General features: G+C 41.3%; 2 protein-coding genes across 6 annotated transcripts in view; one reads left to right on the top strand and one right to left on the bottom strand.

Annotated features, from left to right (window-relative positions):
* The window catches only part of CAPN3 (calpain 3), a 79,681-nt gene extending 72,208 nt beyond the window's left edge, over positions 1-7,473 (top strand). For both annotated transcript variants that reach the window (XM_021009332.2, XM_021009335.2), the window contains 7 exons: positions 3,651-3,708; positions 3,850-3,914; positions 4,402-4,470; positions 5,512-5,590; positions 5,760-5,876; positions 6,115-6,173; positions 6,571-7,473. In XM_021009332.2, coding sequence (XP_020864991.1) covers positions 3,651-3,708; positions 3,850-3,914; positions 4,402-4,470; positions 5,512-5,590; positions 5,760-5,876; positions 6,115-6,173; positions 6,571-6,597 — 474 coding nt within the window. In that variant the 3' untranslated portion in view covers positions 6,598-7,473. The remainder of the gene's footprint in view (positions 1-3,650; positions 3,709-3,849; positions 3,915-4,401; positions 4,471-5,511; positions 5,591-5,759; positions 5,877-6,114; positions 6,174-6,570) is intronic.
* A 1,028-nt stretch (positions 7,474-8,501) lies between these two features.
* ZNF106 (zinc finger protein 106) overlaps positions 8,502-16,509 on the bottom strand; it is an 86,802-nt gene continuing 78,794 nt past the window's right edge. For all 4 annotated transcript variants that reach the window (XM_078151363.1, XM_021009330.2, XM_021009331.2 and 1 more), the window contains 4 exons: positions 16,181-16,252; positions 14,635-14,706; positions 13,448-13,594; positions 8,502-12,594 (listed from right to left, as the gene is read on the bottom strand). In XM_078151363.1, coding sequence (XP_078007489.1) covers positions 12,538-12,594; positions 13,448-13,594; positions 14,635-14,706; positions 16,181-16,252 — 348 coding nt within the window. In that variant the 3' untranslated portion in view covers positions 8,502-12,537. The remainder of the gene's footprint in view (positions 12,595-13,447; positions 13,595-14,634; positions 14,707-16,180; positions 16,253-16,509) is intronic.

Consider the following 16,509-nt stretch of genomic DNA (forward strand, 5'->3'; position numbering starts at 1 on the left):
CAATTGGGGTTAAGTGACTTGCCCAGAGTCGCACAGCTAGTGAGTGTTATATGTCTGAGGCCAGATTTGAACTCGGGTCCTCCTGACTCCAGGGTCAGTGCTTGATCCACTGCGCCTAGCTACCCCATGAAACTGGGTTTGACTTAGCTGGTGTTTTTTTGTTTATTTTTTTAGGCAATTGGGGTTAAGTGACTTGCCCAGGGTCACTAGACAGAATCTTAATGGGAACTTTGTAATAGCTTTATAATCAGAGTCAAAAGCTCTCTGGCCTCACAAAGAATCTCCCAACTTGCCCACCTTTCTCATCGTCATCAGGTGCTGCCTTAGATTAATGACATAATGACATATCATCATCCTTGTTAAAAAAAAACACACACACAACATACTTCCTATTAGTTCTAGGATATAAATATAAATTAATATACACATATAAAAATACATATAAAATATGGATACATACACACACATATATATATACATATGGATACACACACATTAAGCAACTATCTACAGTAGTGTACAGACACCTGTGATCTTGGGGCTTCCATTCATTCAACCAATCAGGTATTAAGTACTTAGCATGAGCCAGGCACTGTGCTAGGCAATGAGGTTTGAAAGACAAAAATTAAACAGTTTATGCCCTCAAGAAGCTTACATTATATTTCGGGAGAGGATACGTACATAAACAGACATATAAAAAATAAATGGCTGGTAATTTTTATTACTAGGTGACGCAGTGAATAGAGCTCCAGGCCTGGAGTCAGGAAGACTCATCTTCCTGAGTTCAATCTGGCCTCGGACACTTACTAGCTGTGTGACCCTGTGCAAGTCGCTTAATCCTGCTTGCCTCAGTTTCCTCATCTGTAAAATGAGATGGAGAAGGAAATAGCAAACCACTCCAGTGTCTTTGCTAAGAAAACCCCAAAAGGGGTCATGAAGAGTTAGAGAGGACTGAAAAATGACTAAACAACGACGAAATTTGTCTTAGCACTAGGGGTCTGGAGGACGGGAAAAGCTTCAAGTCACTTGGGCAGAGTTCTGAAGAAAACAAGGGATTCAGAAATACAGAAGTGGGATGGGAGTACATTCCTACCTCATGGGGGACAGTAGGTACAATAGCACAGAGACTGGAGACACAGTGTTGTGTATACAAATTAGCAAGTTGAGTTTGACCACAGAATTCAGGAAGGGGAGTAATGCATGACAAAGTTAGAAAGGTAAGTTGGGGCCATATTGTAAAGGGCTTGAAAAGCTAAACAGAGAAGGTTATATTTGATCCTTGAGGCAACAGAATCATTGGAGTTTTCTTCCATTCTGAACAAACATGAACATGTTCATACTCATACCTGGATCTCTTATTCCTTGTCATGATAAGAGTGGAGCTCCAGCAAACACCAGGAATGATATCATATCGGATATTTTTTCCTGTGTCAAATAACCAGACCATTACACATTTTTGTTATCCCATTCCAACTAGGCCCTCACTGCAACAAGACCATCCTTTCCCCCTCCAACCAATTCTCTATCTCACTCACTACAGGGACTGTTCCAAACTTTCTCTTCTCTCCTCAAACTCCCACGACACTCCTTCCTCCCACCCTCAGGCTGAGGACCTTGTTTCATACTTCACCAAAAAAATTAGGGCATTTACGGAAAGGTCTTTCTTTTCTTTTTCTCATCTCCCCTCCCTCTGATGGTATCTCCCATTATCTCTTCATTCAATCCAATGTCTGATGAAGAGGTGGTCCTTCTCCCTACCCAAGCCAGCCCTTCTAGATGTATCCTCAATCCTCTCCCCATCTCCTCCAGTAGACTGCCTCTCCTCCCATCCCCCACTCACTTTCTAACTGTCAATCTCTCCCTAGCTACTGGTTCCTTCCCAGCTAACTACAAAAATGGCTAAGTCTCCATCTTTAAAAAACACTCACTGGATTCCACCACCTCTGCTAGTTATCATACAATATCTCTTCTCCTTTTTTCAGCTAAACTCTTTCAAAAAGTCTTTTATACTTGTTGACTCTCCTTCCTCTCTTCTAAATTCTTTGCAGTCTGGCTTCTAACCTCATCATTCAACCAAAGCTACTCTCTCCAAAGTAACCACTGATCCCTCAAAAGTGAAATGATGGACTTTTCTCAATCCTCATTCTTCTTGACCCTTCTGCTGCACTTGACACCATGGGTGGACTGCCTTCTGGGATGCTCTTTTCCTCTCCGGGTCTTTTTTGTGCTGTCTTCCCTCGATACTCCCGTGTGTCTGATGACTCCTCAGGCTTCTTTGCTGGATAGGCATCCCCAGGGCTCTGTCCTCGGCCCTCTTCTCATTTCTTTTTGATATTTCCTCACTTGAAGATCTTATCAGCTCCATTGGTCTATCATCTCTATACAGATGAATCCCACATCTATAGAACCAACTTTAGTCTTCCTCCTGAGCTCTAGTCACATATCATCAACTCTATTGGACATTTCAAACCGGATGTCCCAGGAACATCTTAACCTCAACATATCCAAAACAGTAATCATTATCTTTTTTTCCCCACAAACCTCTTCAGAACTTCCTGATTTCTCTTAAGGGCACCATCACCCTCTCAGTCATTCAGGTTCATAATTTCCATATCATCCTTAACTATTCACTCTTTTTATCAGATGCCACATCTTAATATATCTTTCTCTATAATATGTCTTGAATAGCTCTTCACCCTTCTGTCTACTCACACAGCAATATCTCCTTGACACAGGCCATCACCATTTCTCACCTAGGTAATTGCATTAGCCTCCTAATTAAGTCTCCCTGCCTTAAATAACTCCCCACTTTAAGCCATCCTCCATACAACTGCCAAAGTGGTTTTCCTAAAGCATAGGTCTTATATCACCTCCATAGTCAAAAAACTCCAGTGACTTCCTATGATTTCTAGGATTAAGTATAATTTTTTTTTGTTTGTTTAGCATTTAAAGCTTGTCACAACCTAGACCGGGGGTGAGGAACTTGTGGCCTTGGGCCGCATGTGGCTCTCTAGGTCCTCAAGGCACCCTAAGACTGAACCCAACCTTCACAGAACAAATCCCCTTAATAAAAGGATTTGTTTTGTGAAGGTTGGGTTCAGTCTTAGGGCTGCACTTGAGGACCTAGAGGGCCACAGGTTCCCTACCTCTGAGTCCTAGATCACTTCTACCTTTCCAGTGTTCTTATAGATTATCAACCTCAACATACCCTATATTTTGCATGCATGTCAAATCCCCTATTAGCTTATAAATGCTGAAGGCAGGAATTGTCATTTTTATATCCCCTGTGCCCCTCACATTGCAAGTGCTTAATAAATGTTTGTTATAACTATGTCAGTTGTTAATGGTCAAATAAACTGCTCAGACACTAGTTGTTTTAGAAGGTTAGAGGAAGGGGTCACTTCGGGCTGGAGTATCCAGTCTAATAAAGAATTGGAGTGAAGGCCTGAGGGGCCCTTTGCACTGATGTGTGCCTGGACTTCATGACACTAATCTTGGCTAAAAGTCTCTTACTTCCCTCTGGCTCCCAGAAATGCTCTTTTTGGCAAAATAGCCAGACAAGACACAGTTGTACTTATTCCACATTTGTGTAGCTGGTCTAACAGGGCATCACTTCCATGAGGACCCTCACTCTCTCCCTTTCTCCTTAGGACATGGAAATTTGTGCTGATGAACTCAAAAATATTCTCAACACAGTGGTGAACAAACGTGAGTGACTTGAATGCCTTCACCCCAGGCAAGGGAAGAGCTCTGGCTATTTAGAGCAGTCACTAGGTTGGAAGGAAAGGCTCTCCAGAAAAGCAGAACTGAAGACTCACCACCTTCACTTTTTGTCATCCCCCTCCCCAGATAAAGACTTGAAGATAGATGGATTCACTCTGGAGTCCTGCCGAAGCATGATTGCCCTGATGGACGTATCCTTTCATTTGCTTGCCACCCCATTCTCCCATCTCCCCATGACGTGGCCCTGTAGACCCAGGGAGTGGTGGGTAGGACCTAGCTAAACAAGGCCATACCCAAGTGTGTGCTCTTGTAAAGACCTAACACAGTCCCTAGACAGAATTTGGATCTGGTGAAGTTGTTAGTTATTGCAGCGGTTATTCAGGGGGAGCATCTGGTTACTAGGTTACCAAGCCTCCAAATCATGCAAATGAGGATCATTTGAGACTGCCTTTGTCAGAGAGTAGGTACCCACTACGACTGCCCTACAGCCCTGAGACTGTTTGGAGGGTGGGGAAGAGGACCAATGAACAAAGGAAGGTAATTGGCTCATTCCCCTTACCACGAGGTCACTGGAAGGGATATTCTATGCAGAAATTTCTCTATAAACCTCCCTCCTTTCTCTGCCCAACCTTGATGGCTGGGGGCCTTGGTCATGTGGTCCTGACCATTTTGCTTCAGACAGATGGTTCTGGACGGCTGAACCTGCAGGAATTCCATCACCTCTGGAAGAAGATCAAGAGCTGGCAGGTGGGAAGGACAGAATGGTATGGGGTGGTGGTGGTGGTGGTAGGGTGAGGTGGGTAGCATGAGTAAAATGGCATGGGACGGAATGAAACCTTACCTGGTCACACTAGTCTCAGCCACCTGCTTTCTCATCCCATCAAGCTGAGCTACTCTGTATAACTTATGCCAAATACCTAGAAAGTCTTCCCTCCTCTCCCTGTTCTTTAGATTTGAACTTAAATACCACACCTTACAACATGGCTTCCCTAGTCAATCCTCCGATAGCTCCTTCTCCCTAATTGGAAAGTAGTAAGCTTCTTGAGGGCAGGGCCTGTTTGACTTTCGACTTTGTATCCAGATGCTTAGTACAGTAATTCTAGTACATAGTAAGAGCTTAATAAATACTTAGATTGTTTTTTTCACTTAACAAAAATCTATTTTCACTCCCTCCCATTTTCTGCACCATTGGGAGGAGAGTGGGGGAGGAGAAAATTCTAAACACTTTGTAACAAATATGCACTTTTAAGCAAAACAAATTTCTGTAATTGTCAAGTCCAAAAAAGAAAATATTTCTTTCTGTACCCTGAGTCCATCACCTCTGTTAGGAGATGGGTAACATGCTTCACCACGCATGCTCTGGAACTGACATTGGTCATAATAAATGTTTGTTAATTGATTGACCTAGTATACTCAATAGTGTGCCATATCTTGTATTTCTCATCCATATATAATTACACAGTGTATTAAAGGTTACCAAGTCCGTCCCTCACAACCACCCTGTGAATATTAACAGCATTTTATAGATTTTTTTTTAAATTAAGTTCAGGTTGACTTGCCCAAGGTTCCTCAGTTAATTAAATGGCAGAACCAAAAGGGGAAATTGAAGTCCTTTGATTCCAGGTCCAGGACAACTTCCACCATTAGCTCCGTGAAGTCAGGGAGTGTCTTATCCTGTTTTCTATCTCCCTTAACACCTAGCACAGTGCTCTCTACACATCAGGTCCTTAACAAATGTCTATTTTTGAAATAAATGACCCTTCCTGTTTTCAAATTTTCTATTGACAGAAAATCTTCAAACACTATGACACAGACCACTCCGGCACAATCAACAGCTATGAGATGCGAAATGCTGTGAATGATGCGGGTATCTGGTCTCAAAGTGGGTGGGCGGGAATGTGAGGGTGTGAGTGGAAGTAGGTCTAAGAGTGGGCCATGTGAGTTGAACCTTTGTAAGTGGGAACTATGGAGGGAGGAAGACTAAAGGAACACCAAAAGAAGAATTTTACCTCCTCCCTCAATGCTCTCTTCCCCAGGCTTCCACCTCAACAGTCAGCTCTATGACATTATCACCATGCGCTATGCAGACAAGCATATGAACATCAACTTTGACAGCTTCATCTGCTGCTTTGTCCGGCTGGAGGGCATGTTCAGTAAGTGGGGAAGCAATGGCTTGGCCTTTAAGCTCCTTGTTTTATAGACTGAGCTGTTGGAAGATGGCTTTCCCTCTCTAATTACTGAGGGTAGGGGTATAGTTGGGCAAGACTTCCTCAGTCAGTCCTTGAACAAGCAAGATGGCCCCATCACGTCTCTCATGAGTGTAAGTTCTCATAGTGACCAGGGCAGGAAGGGACTGCCTAATCTCTTTTTCTGCTCTGCTTCTTCACACAGGAGCTTTTCAAGCCTTTGACAAGGATGGAGATGGCATCATTAAACTCAATGTTCTAGAGGTAAAGATATAAGAAGCCCCCTACTCTGTTGTAAGGTGCAGGTGGGAATCTCAAGAGATTGGCTTGGCCCACCTTGACTTCTACACTATTACACACAACCCTGTGAGTCTGTGTAGAGAAGAGAGCCCTTAAAAGCAAGTGATTGATGGGATTTTGTCTTCTGGTTGGGGGATAGCAGTGGGAAGTTTGGGACAAAAGCTCTCAGCTGTCAGATGAACTCTGAGGCAATGGTTTGGGGACCTGTTCAGCCCCTGTTTCCTAGCAGGATGGCAGTAGGCAGGAAAGGATGTAAGAAGCACTGTGGCATCCTGGGTTCTTTACTTTGGGAAGGTCAGATTTGGGGTCTCACATCTTTTTTCCATTTAATTTCGCCTCATCTTGGCTTCTTCCCTTTCAGTGGCTGCAGCTTACTATGTATGCCTGAACCATGCCTCCCTCAAACTCAACTAAAATGGAATAGAATGAACCGTTCGTGATGTCAACCACAGCAGCTAGTCACTTCTAAGAAACAAACACCTCTAACAGCCTTGTGATTCCCATGATGATTGTCTTCTCTGTCATTCTGTACTCCCAGCTAGTCTTAGGATGTGCCAGTTTCATTATTCACTACATTGGCCCTTGGGATAACCAGATGCTTTCCCCAGGCCCATAAAGCTGCTCCCCAACCAACCTTAGCTCTTTAGGATAAGGTATGAACAGAGGTGTAACTTCTCTTCCCCATAAAAACCATGACATCATCTCAGAGTACTATAGTGAAGCAAGTCGCTGCCAACTTCAGAGTTCCAATTTAACCCTGGGAGAAGAGTTTAACTGGAGATGATCAGTCCAGGCATCTAAAAGGCTGACTTGATCCTAGAGCTAATGCAAGGGTTTGAGCCTCCAATCAAGGTCCCTCTTTGGACTGTCCCCAAATCTCCAGATCAGAACTGACCTCAGGCATGGAACATGATGCAATTATTGCTAGGAAAACTACAACTAGTTCAAAACCAAACCAGGCTCGAGGAAAGGTAAAGAAATACTTCCTGGGGTATTTGTCTGGCATTGTCCTTTGCTGGTCACATTAAAGAAAAAGACCTTCATTGTTTATATGCTGATGGACATTAAGCATGGAGTACCTCCTGTACTCCTTCCCTCTATCCCAGCCCTTGGTTCTACCTTGGTTTTACTTCAGGATTTTATTTGTTCTGGATTTATACAGAGGAAAGGTAGACCAGAGTAATTCTTTGTTTGGGTTGTCACAGGTGATTGGTTGTAGTCCCAATAAGACTTCCCAAATTAATAAAAGGCATGTGTCTGTCTATCTAGTGTGCACTGCTTGACTCATTTGATATTCTCATCAGGGAACAGATAGAACAAGACTGGGTTTCTATAGCTACCTAGTAGCCAAAACAGTACCAGGGTAGAGAACTCCTTAGTCTCAGAACAAAAAACAGACCCAATAAGATTTTGATTTAGAAAAAAATGCTGAAAAGACCAAATTTTCAAAATCAGTCCCTTTAAAAAAGTGATTATTTAAAAAGCTTGTCAACACTTTTCCAGGGACAGGAGTGTATGTGAAAGAAGCTAGTTGAAATATCTGGACTGCATACCAGGGGCAAAGGGTCTCTATATTGGCCACCACCAATATGAGTTGGTAACTCATTTGAATGAAATTAGAGAAAACACTCAAAAAGTTGTGTTAAGGTCCCAATGTTTAAACTTGCACTGAGGTTGTGACTTCTGTTGGTTATGTCACTGTGGTCTGCTAATGGACTGCACTTGGCCAGGAACTGTCAAAGAAACACTTGATGATTTAGGACTTTAACAATGAAACCATCGTACAGAATCTCAGCATTCCAAGCGTTTTAGAAGGTGCCTTGGAGGCCCTTTAGTCCAACGTATGTCTTTAGGAATCTTCTCCATAATCTCCCCGACATTTTTTTTCTCCTAAAGCGATTTAAAACCTGTGTTGACCCCCCACCCTACTCTGTAGGCTCCATCTTGATGACCTGTAGCCTCCCCTGCGCAGCCTGTCTTCAAAGGGAGAAGCAGGATACCAACTCAAGTAAAAATCTGCACAGAGCTATTTAAGAACAGAATGGGCTACCTTAAGGGGGTAGGTAGTGTTTCACAGAAGTGTTTAAGGGGAGGCTGAATGACCACTTGTTAGGGATGCTATGGATAGAATTTTTTACTTAAATTGAGGTTGGATTAGATGACCTATGAGCCCCCTTCTGAAAGGGCTGAACAACAAAGTTCCCTTCTGACTGCATGAGACTCTAAGCACAGAAAAGTGGCTAAATTGGCTATAAACAAACAGCTGGGCGCCAATTAAGTTGACAGAGCCAATTATTAAAAGTATTTAAGTTTTATTTTCCTCTCAATATTTGCTTTACTTCTTTCTTTACAAAGTTTCATGGAGTTCACAGCTTTGTACCAAAATGAAAGGGGGCCAAGGTATTTGCTTATTAAATACTTCAGAACTGTCTCACCCATTTTCATTCTTTTAAATCCACATACTGTGTTTGAAATTTCTAAACCAAGAATACTTAAGTAGCTCTGGTGTATATATAACTAAGGAGAAAAAAAAAGTCTTTTCCAGCTTCATCTGGACTGTTACCTAGGACATGGTGTAATCTACAGGGTGTCCCAAAAATCTTAGTGCAGTTCAAAGCCTCAGCTAAGACTTTTGGGACACCTGGTACATCTCAGAAAGTTTCAAAAGTCTGATGATTGCCATGTGATACAAAGATCTTATATACTGGGGAAATTTGTTAACATCATAGCTCTGTTTTTGATAAGGGATATCTTAGACACGTTTGCACATGAAACTCAGTCAAGACTCTATCACTACTCCAAGCATAGCTTTTACTTACTATCTGCTAAACCAGCATCACTGGTCAGGAGAAGGCAAGCTGGAGGTGGGGACCTCGCCACAGCCCACAAGGGCAGTTGTACAAATAAATCCTCACTGTCCTGAGCCTGTGGGACAGGAGGAGGAAGCAAGTGAGGTAACTTGCTTCTCTTCAGACCCTGAGGAATAGAGGTGGGAGTAGGGGATGAATCAGTGGCACAAATAAGACCATTATTTTGCAGTCAGGTCCCTGTGGATGGTGCTTTGCTAAAAGCCTCAGGAGTGCAGTTAAAAGGCTAGAGACTTTAAGCCAAACTATTTGAGCAAGCCCTGCTTCTGTCTCACTTAAAGATATGCCCCCCTCTCCACCCTGGACTCCTGCCTATCAACAACTCCCTTCTCTATACTGGTTACACTGTCTCCCAAAAACAAAACTGTCTTCAAACCACATTTATGTTCAGTTACTGAAGATTTATGGCATACCTGACAAAAACATCACTCATTAGGATTACAGTAACACACAGCAAGTTCTCTGCACACAAGTTACAGGTCGTCTAGAGCAAAATGCAACAGCCTGCCATGGTCCAGGTCTAAGGAGTGGATCGAAGTTGTTCTGCAGAAGAATCTGCAAAGGCTGGGATGTGATACTGACCTTATTCAGGTTCAAGTAATCTCATATGTCTAAGTATTTCCATATTTTTGTATCTACCGCACTGTGATTTGCTTGGCTTAAGTGTGTTCCTTCAAACCTGCCTAAATCCTAGCCTGAAACTCTTAAATGGAGCTGCAATAACACAAACAACATTGTAAAACACACACACATGCGCGCATGTGCGCGCGTGCTCCCTCCCTCCCTCACTGCAGTTCCCTGGGGCTCTGGCCTCCAAATTAGTCATAGCTAATCAAAAGTTGCATCACAGAAATGGTTTCTATAATGCGACCTCAACTTCCAACGAGAGCCTCTTCTGGTCTTATCTTCTAACTGTGTTGCCTACCACTGATTACATTCTCCATATCATTGCCAACATGCAAGCAACAATCTATGCTCAATATTTCTTTGTGAGATAAGACCAAAAGCTTGGGTCAGCTTTGACATTCTTGAAGATTAAAACACACAAAATATAAACAAACAAAAAAGCCCTAAAGGTCTGCACATGCCTCTTAAAAATGCTTTACCAAGAAAAAAAAAAGGCTATGAGTGTTTACTCCCTCAATTCCAAGCCAGAACTCACATCCATAAGATTTTCATTTTTAAAAAGTGCGTCACCTCTTAACCTGTGAAATGAGATTTCCACTTTCTTAGAATAGAAATGTTTTTAGCATTCTTCCAAAGAAATTTGGGAGATGTGGCAAACTGTCAAAGGTACACACACATACACACACCAACACAACAAGGCAGACACACTGCATATCCTCCCTCACTTCAGCTACCTCATCTCTTAAGACACAATCACCTCTTCTCAATATCCTTAGACTTCCCAAAGAACATCCAATATGCCACTTTCCTGTGGTATTAGGGCTTTTGAAAGTAATGACTTCAAGGGTGCCAAGCCTTGATCTTTCAGACTTTCCCCAGGTCACTTTTCCTTCTGTTTTAAAAAGAGCTAACCAATGGAAACAAGTATTTAAGGACCGCTGATTAATAGATTATCTGGCTTACCACATAGGCAAGTCTAGCGTTGCCCTGGATTGTGGCTTTTGGTTCTAAATGCTCAACCCACAGATGGCCTAAAATAAGAACACCTAGGCCTGCCAGAGCAGACCCAAATGAATTCCCCTGAGAGGTGCATTCCCATTATATCCACAGGCTGGTCTGAATTCTCCAGTCACAACTCTCAATCTTTAAAGGAAGCAGAGATGTGAGATGAGAAAAACTTTTTAAAAATGGTATTCAAAAATGATAAAGATACATGAATCTCATAAAATAGAATTTTTCTTCTTCCTGAAGACAACAAGTCAGTTAAAAAATGGGTTTCTTTCTCTTAGGGATAGAAAAGGAAGGAATTTGTAGAGCCATTTGTAAGCCCCAAATCCTTAATATGTCCTGGAGCTGAAGGGAGGACATGTGAGTGGACATACTGAGGGAAAACCTGCATCTCTCAGACTCCAAGACATTCACATCATGAAGCTATATTGGTTCTTTTCCTTCCTTTCTATCAACCTCTAAGCAACATTTCTCTGTTAGAAAAATCATGAAACACCTTCCAGTTTCACTTCTAAATGGCCTAGAATAAATGCTCCCCACTCCCCCAAAAAAAGATCAGTCTCGCTTAAATACCTAACAAGATTTTTTCTTATGGTTGCTCTCAAAAGAATGAGAAGAATGCTCCCCTTCAACAGGAGCCCAAGACAATACTATTTCTCTCATTATTTGGTGGGGTGGAAAGGAAAAGATACTCGTTCTCAAACAAAGAAGAAATCCACTTGGTTTTCTGCAAGCAGGTTCAGGTGTTCCACTCTAACTCCACATAGTCTTCATAAGGTATGGTTGAATCTTGGACAGAGGAGCTGGGAATATTGTTTATAAGTCCAAGTGGAAAATTACTGCGTTCCAAGGCCAGGTCAACCTAACCTGGTTTGTGAGGTGGGGGATGGGAGAAGGAAGTCAGCTTTGGATCAAGCCTTAAAGTTTTAGCCCCCACAAGCTTAAGAATCAGAAGCCAGAAACAAAATGAAGGCTTCCCCTCTATTGTGTCTCTGTTACTAGATTATATTTGTATTATATGCTCCAGTTCAATAGTAAAGATCAGTGTTACTCATATAAGCAGACAGAATCATACTAAGAAGTAGTTGGGTAGGAATTAGTATGCTTCTGCTGAATGAACAGGGTTGAGCTGCCATGCCCCAGGTCACCTGAAGTGCAGTCTTTTGCAGAACAGCCATTCTACCTCCTAAAAGCACTGTGTCCTTTACCACTTATCACAAACTTCATCCAATTTCAAAGGAATAATATTGACACTTAAATAGCATATTACATTAAGAAAGCAAATGGTTTACTTCCAATTTAACATGAAAATACCTGGCAGTAACTTGCAGAAAGGAAATTAAAACTCAATCCTGGAAATGCAGAATCTGACTGCATCTAATAATCAGATACTCTAGTTGGGTATTTAAACCTCTTTTAATAACTTAAATTTTTTAAGAAAATTATCTGCCAAGAATGTGACTGATAAAGATTCTGCATCTATTAAAACACCTGGAGCACATTAACGGACACAGATCATGCTGCCCTTACAGAAGGGCATTGTGTGTCTGCACTACACCATCTCCAGGGGCATGTTCTTAACATTTGTTACACCTCATTAAATAACAAGCCTCCAGCTTGACGTTAAAGGGTTAACCCATATTCCCAGAGTTATACAGGCTCATGGCATCTAATCATATTGCCCTTCCTGCCTTTTTTTTTTTAAAGGGAGGGCAGGGTGAGGGGAAGGAGAGGGAAAAGAGAAGGCCTGAAGGAGTAGTACACATAGGGGGTTGATATGGGCAATAATAAGTCTAAACAACTTCCCAACGTGGGAGGCAAAAACTTCATGAATCAATTTTGCTGTCATCTTCAGCATGTCGTTCAATATGTCCCGCTGCATCCTGGGAAGAAAGGGACAGAGAAGCTTGTCAGTTAAGAGTTAACAGAAGGCACATATCAACCTAAAAGGCACAGAGAGACTCCCCCACCCCCAACGACCCAGGTACCATAACATGAAAGACAGTCATGAATTTCTGCAATTATTCAATTTATAATAGTAATAATAGCAGTGGCATTACTAGGAAAAATAAAAGCATTCCTAACCTAAGATAGGGCATAGTAAGAGGTCTTTGAATTCAAATGCAGGGTTTTAAAACTGAATAGTGTTTTTTGTGTCCCTAACAAAACCTGCCCTTTAGGGCTAAATTTCAAATCCAACTGCTACAGAACAGTTCACTTATTATGACTGGTTCAAACAGAACAAACATTATCATGAGAAATATGTATATATCAATAACCAAAAAAATTTTCCAAATCTCCTTATCTCTAGCAATATTCATTACAACAAAATTCTGACATAATAGGGCTTGTGTTAGTTATTTATTAGATCTCAAGAAAGACGGCTTAAGTGAAATAGAGAAGTTACATACGTGCACACGTGTGTATACACATATACACATGCATACAAACTTGATGATTTCTTGTCCCTAAAATAGATTAAGACCGAGATCCTACAAAAGAATCAATCAGAAGTAACACATCTTCAGTCTTACATCCTTTTCTCTAGGGATCCTCAGATTGATCAAGACTTAAATTACCTTGAATCTTAATAATTTCAGAGTTGGAAAGGATTTCAAAGATTGCTCACCTATTACAACACTCCTCTCATGTGGAATAACCAAGTCTACACAGCTAGGTAGCGATGGCAGAAATGGGGTAAGAAGCTAGATTTCTTGACTTCCAGGTCACACATACCTGCTTGGATCCTTTCCTAGCAGTAAAGAACGCATCACAATTCTTCCAACGACATTTCAAAGTCTGAAAGTTCGGGTTGGTGTGGTCGGTTAGCAAGTGCTGTTTGAGGTGATCCACAACGCCAAATATCAATGTGCAACCGTGCCACTGGAAGCAAACGAAAAGACAAGAGGAAAAAGTTAAAGGTAACACAAGGAAGAGAAAATGTGGAGAACTTCCTCACTTGGACCCTATATACACCTGAAAGTCAAGTAATTTCCCCTTCTCTCTATCTCTGTTATCTCATTAATTCCTAGAAGACTTGAAAACTCTGAAACCTGCTGAACTATGCAGAGGATGATAAAGTCCAAATATATCCAAGTCACACTAAGTCACACAGAAAGGTCTGGTACACTAGCAGGCCACACTTGGGTTAAGACTCAGGACAATCACAAGTACACATCAGCAGAATTCTGAAGGTTCAGGGTTTGGGATTTACTTAGCTGCTGCTGGGAAGAAGCTTAGAGACTGGGAATAGAGAACATTTTAGGACCACAAGGAGATGGTTATAGACAGATACAACTGACAAATGAGCTGGCAGAGACACCTACAGCATAGTTAGCTGGAGCGGCTAAGGTACATTCTAGAATTCTATAGCCTGTTCTCATCTGCAGAGGAAGAGTATCTCTCCCTAATTCTATAAGACTGTGAACCACAGACCTCCTATTCTCCAAAGACCCATGTCTTATAAGAGAATTCTCTGAGCACTCTGTATATTTCTAATTTTTATCTCCAGTATGTTTTATTTTTAGAATAAAATATAAATGCATATAGAAGTTGTCTAAATTTGTATGGCTATTTTACTGTTTTCCACTTCTATGATACCGTAAGTGCTCAGAAGATAATATCTATATAACATGTTAATAACATTCCTCTATTGTGGTAACCGTTGCACATTCAGTAGGCATTCAAATTAATACTGATAATCATTGTGAAAATCCATAAAATTAACCTGAGGACAAGTAGTCTGAATATGCTAGCAGCGAGAAAAGGTCTGCTCAGAGAGCTGCAGAATCTCAAGAGCGGGCAAGGACTTCAGAGCTCATCTAGTCCAACCTACAAACATGTCGGAATCCCTTTGGTAACAATCCGGACCCTTGTTATCCAGCCTCTCCTTCAAAGGTCTCCAGTTAGAAGGTAGTCCTTACCCAACAGCGAAAATTCTGCATCAGATTTAGCTTTACAGCCTGGATGCTGCCATCATAACAGCCAGTATAAATCTGGAAAAGAAAAGAATAACACTAAGCCCGACTTTAAAAAAAAACCCTTCAAAACAAAATCCAGAAATTAGTTGTAGCCATAGGAGGTAGGTGGTGACTACGTTTGTGGACATATGCATGTCCAAAACATAGATACACCGCAATAACTAGAAAAGCAAAACCACTCCAGAATTAGATTGCTAGCACTGTTAGCAAGCATTTATTAAGAGCCTACTATATGCCTAGAGACAGGCAAAAACTGTCCCTTCCTCTTAAAGAGCAAAAGGGGGAAAACACGTCTAGGGGGCAAACAACTTGAAAATAACTACATATAAACAAGAAACATCAAAGACAATCTGGACATAATCTCAGGAGGAAGACGCCAGAAGGAATATTGCAGATCTAGCCCAATGGCTTCATTGTGCAGATGAAAACTGGAACCCAGGAAGGTTCTATGTGACTTGTTCAAGATTACACAAGTTATCTGTTATGATAAAGGAACTGAGCTTCTTGGGAAACTGAAGCTCAAACTGTTTCAGCTGCTAGAAAGTAAAAAGTGGGAAGGGAACACAATACCACTCCTCTTTGGCAGCTGTACAGGTTTCACCATGTGACTTGTTCCACTAACCCATCCCAGTGATGCATATGGAAGCTACATGAGCTGAAATTTGCTAACTTTTCTGGTAACTCCCAGTAAAGGTTTAATTAATCATTTTACTTTATAATCCCTGTCTATGTTTCTTTCCCAGATTACTGGCAATATCTTATAATTAATCAAATGACTACAAATTCTAAGCACTTCAAAGTTTGGTCATATTGGTAAATATTAGGGGCAAATCTGATAGAATTATATTTCCTTTTAGTTTCTTAATTGACTCTAGGGTTCTCTAAAGAAACTATCATATCATCTGTAAAAAGTGATAATTCTGTTTCTTCCAGGACTACACTTATTCCCTCAACTTCACTTTCTTGCCTGCATTTCTAGCACTGTATCAAATAGTAGTGCTGATGGAAATCCTTGCTTTATCCTTGATCTTACTTCTAGGTTGTTCCCATTATATGTAATGCTAGCACAGCTTAACTATGTTCTAGAATCTGAGGTGTTGTCCTCTTCAGCATGCCAAGCTGGTTTCTCTCCATTATGATACTACTTATCCCATTAGGAAAGATGTGTTTAGTGGCATGTTGCCGTATTTTCTTATAGTTTTCTCTCTGCTTTGACTTTCCCTGGTGTAGGTACCCACTACCAAGGCAGACAGAGGCCTTCCGCAATTTAGAGTCTCAGAGAGCTGCCTGGGAAACTGACAAGTGAAGTGACTTGCCCAGGGCCACACAGTCAATGTATTAGAAACTTTGGATGTGAACCAAGGTCTTCTTAACTCAGAGCCAGCTCTCTCTCTCCCTCTCTGTGCCAGAGATATCAGTGATATCTGAGGGATATCTGTGAGAGAGATATTACTTACAAAAGTTAACATTTGACAGTAGCAGCGCTTACCATACTCTTATGGATAGTCATACACATTATCATATCCTTGTGTCCTCCATAAACTTGCAAACGGTCGTGAGACTTGGGTAGGGGAAAAAAAAAGTATTAGAAAAAAGGTTATTCATACATGTTTATTGAACATGATCACTGAGACTCCATAACAAATACAATATGAAACCAAAAATGAGTCACAGGAATATAGGATCTAGCAGATGAAAGGAATCTTAGCGTTCATCAAATTCCCCTTCACTTTAGAGAAAACTGAGCTCCATGTGGCTAAATGACTTGACTAAGGTCCCACAGCTAATTAGTAACAAAAGAATAGAACTTGGCTCTTC

The sequence above is a fragment of the Phascolarctos cinereus genome, unplaced genomic scaffold (genome assembly GCF_003287225.1).
Source record: "Phascolarctos cinereus isolate Bilbo 61053 unplaced genomic scaffold, phaCin_HiC Scaffold_3;HRSCAF=262, whole genome shotgun sequence".
Lineage (NCBI taxonomy): Eukaryota > Metazoa > Chordata > Mammalia > Diprotodontia > Phascolarctidae > Phascolarctos > Phascolarctos cinereus.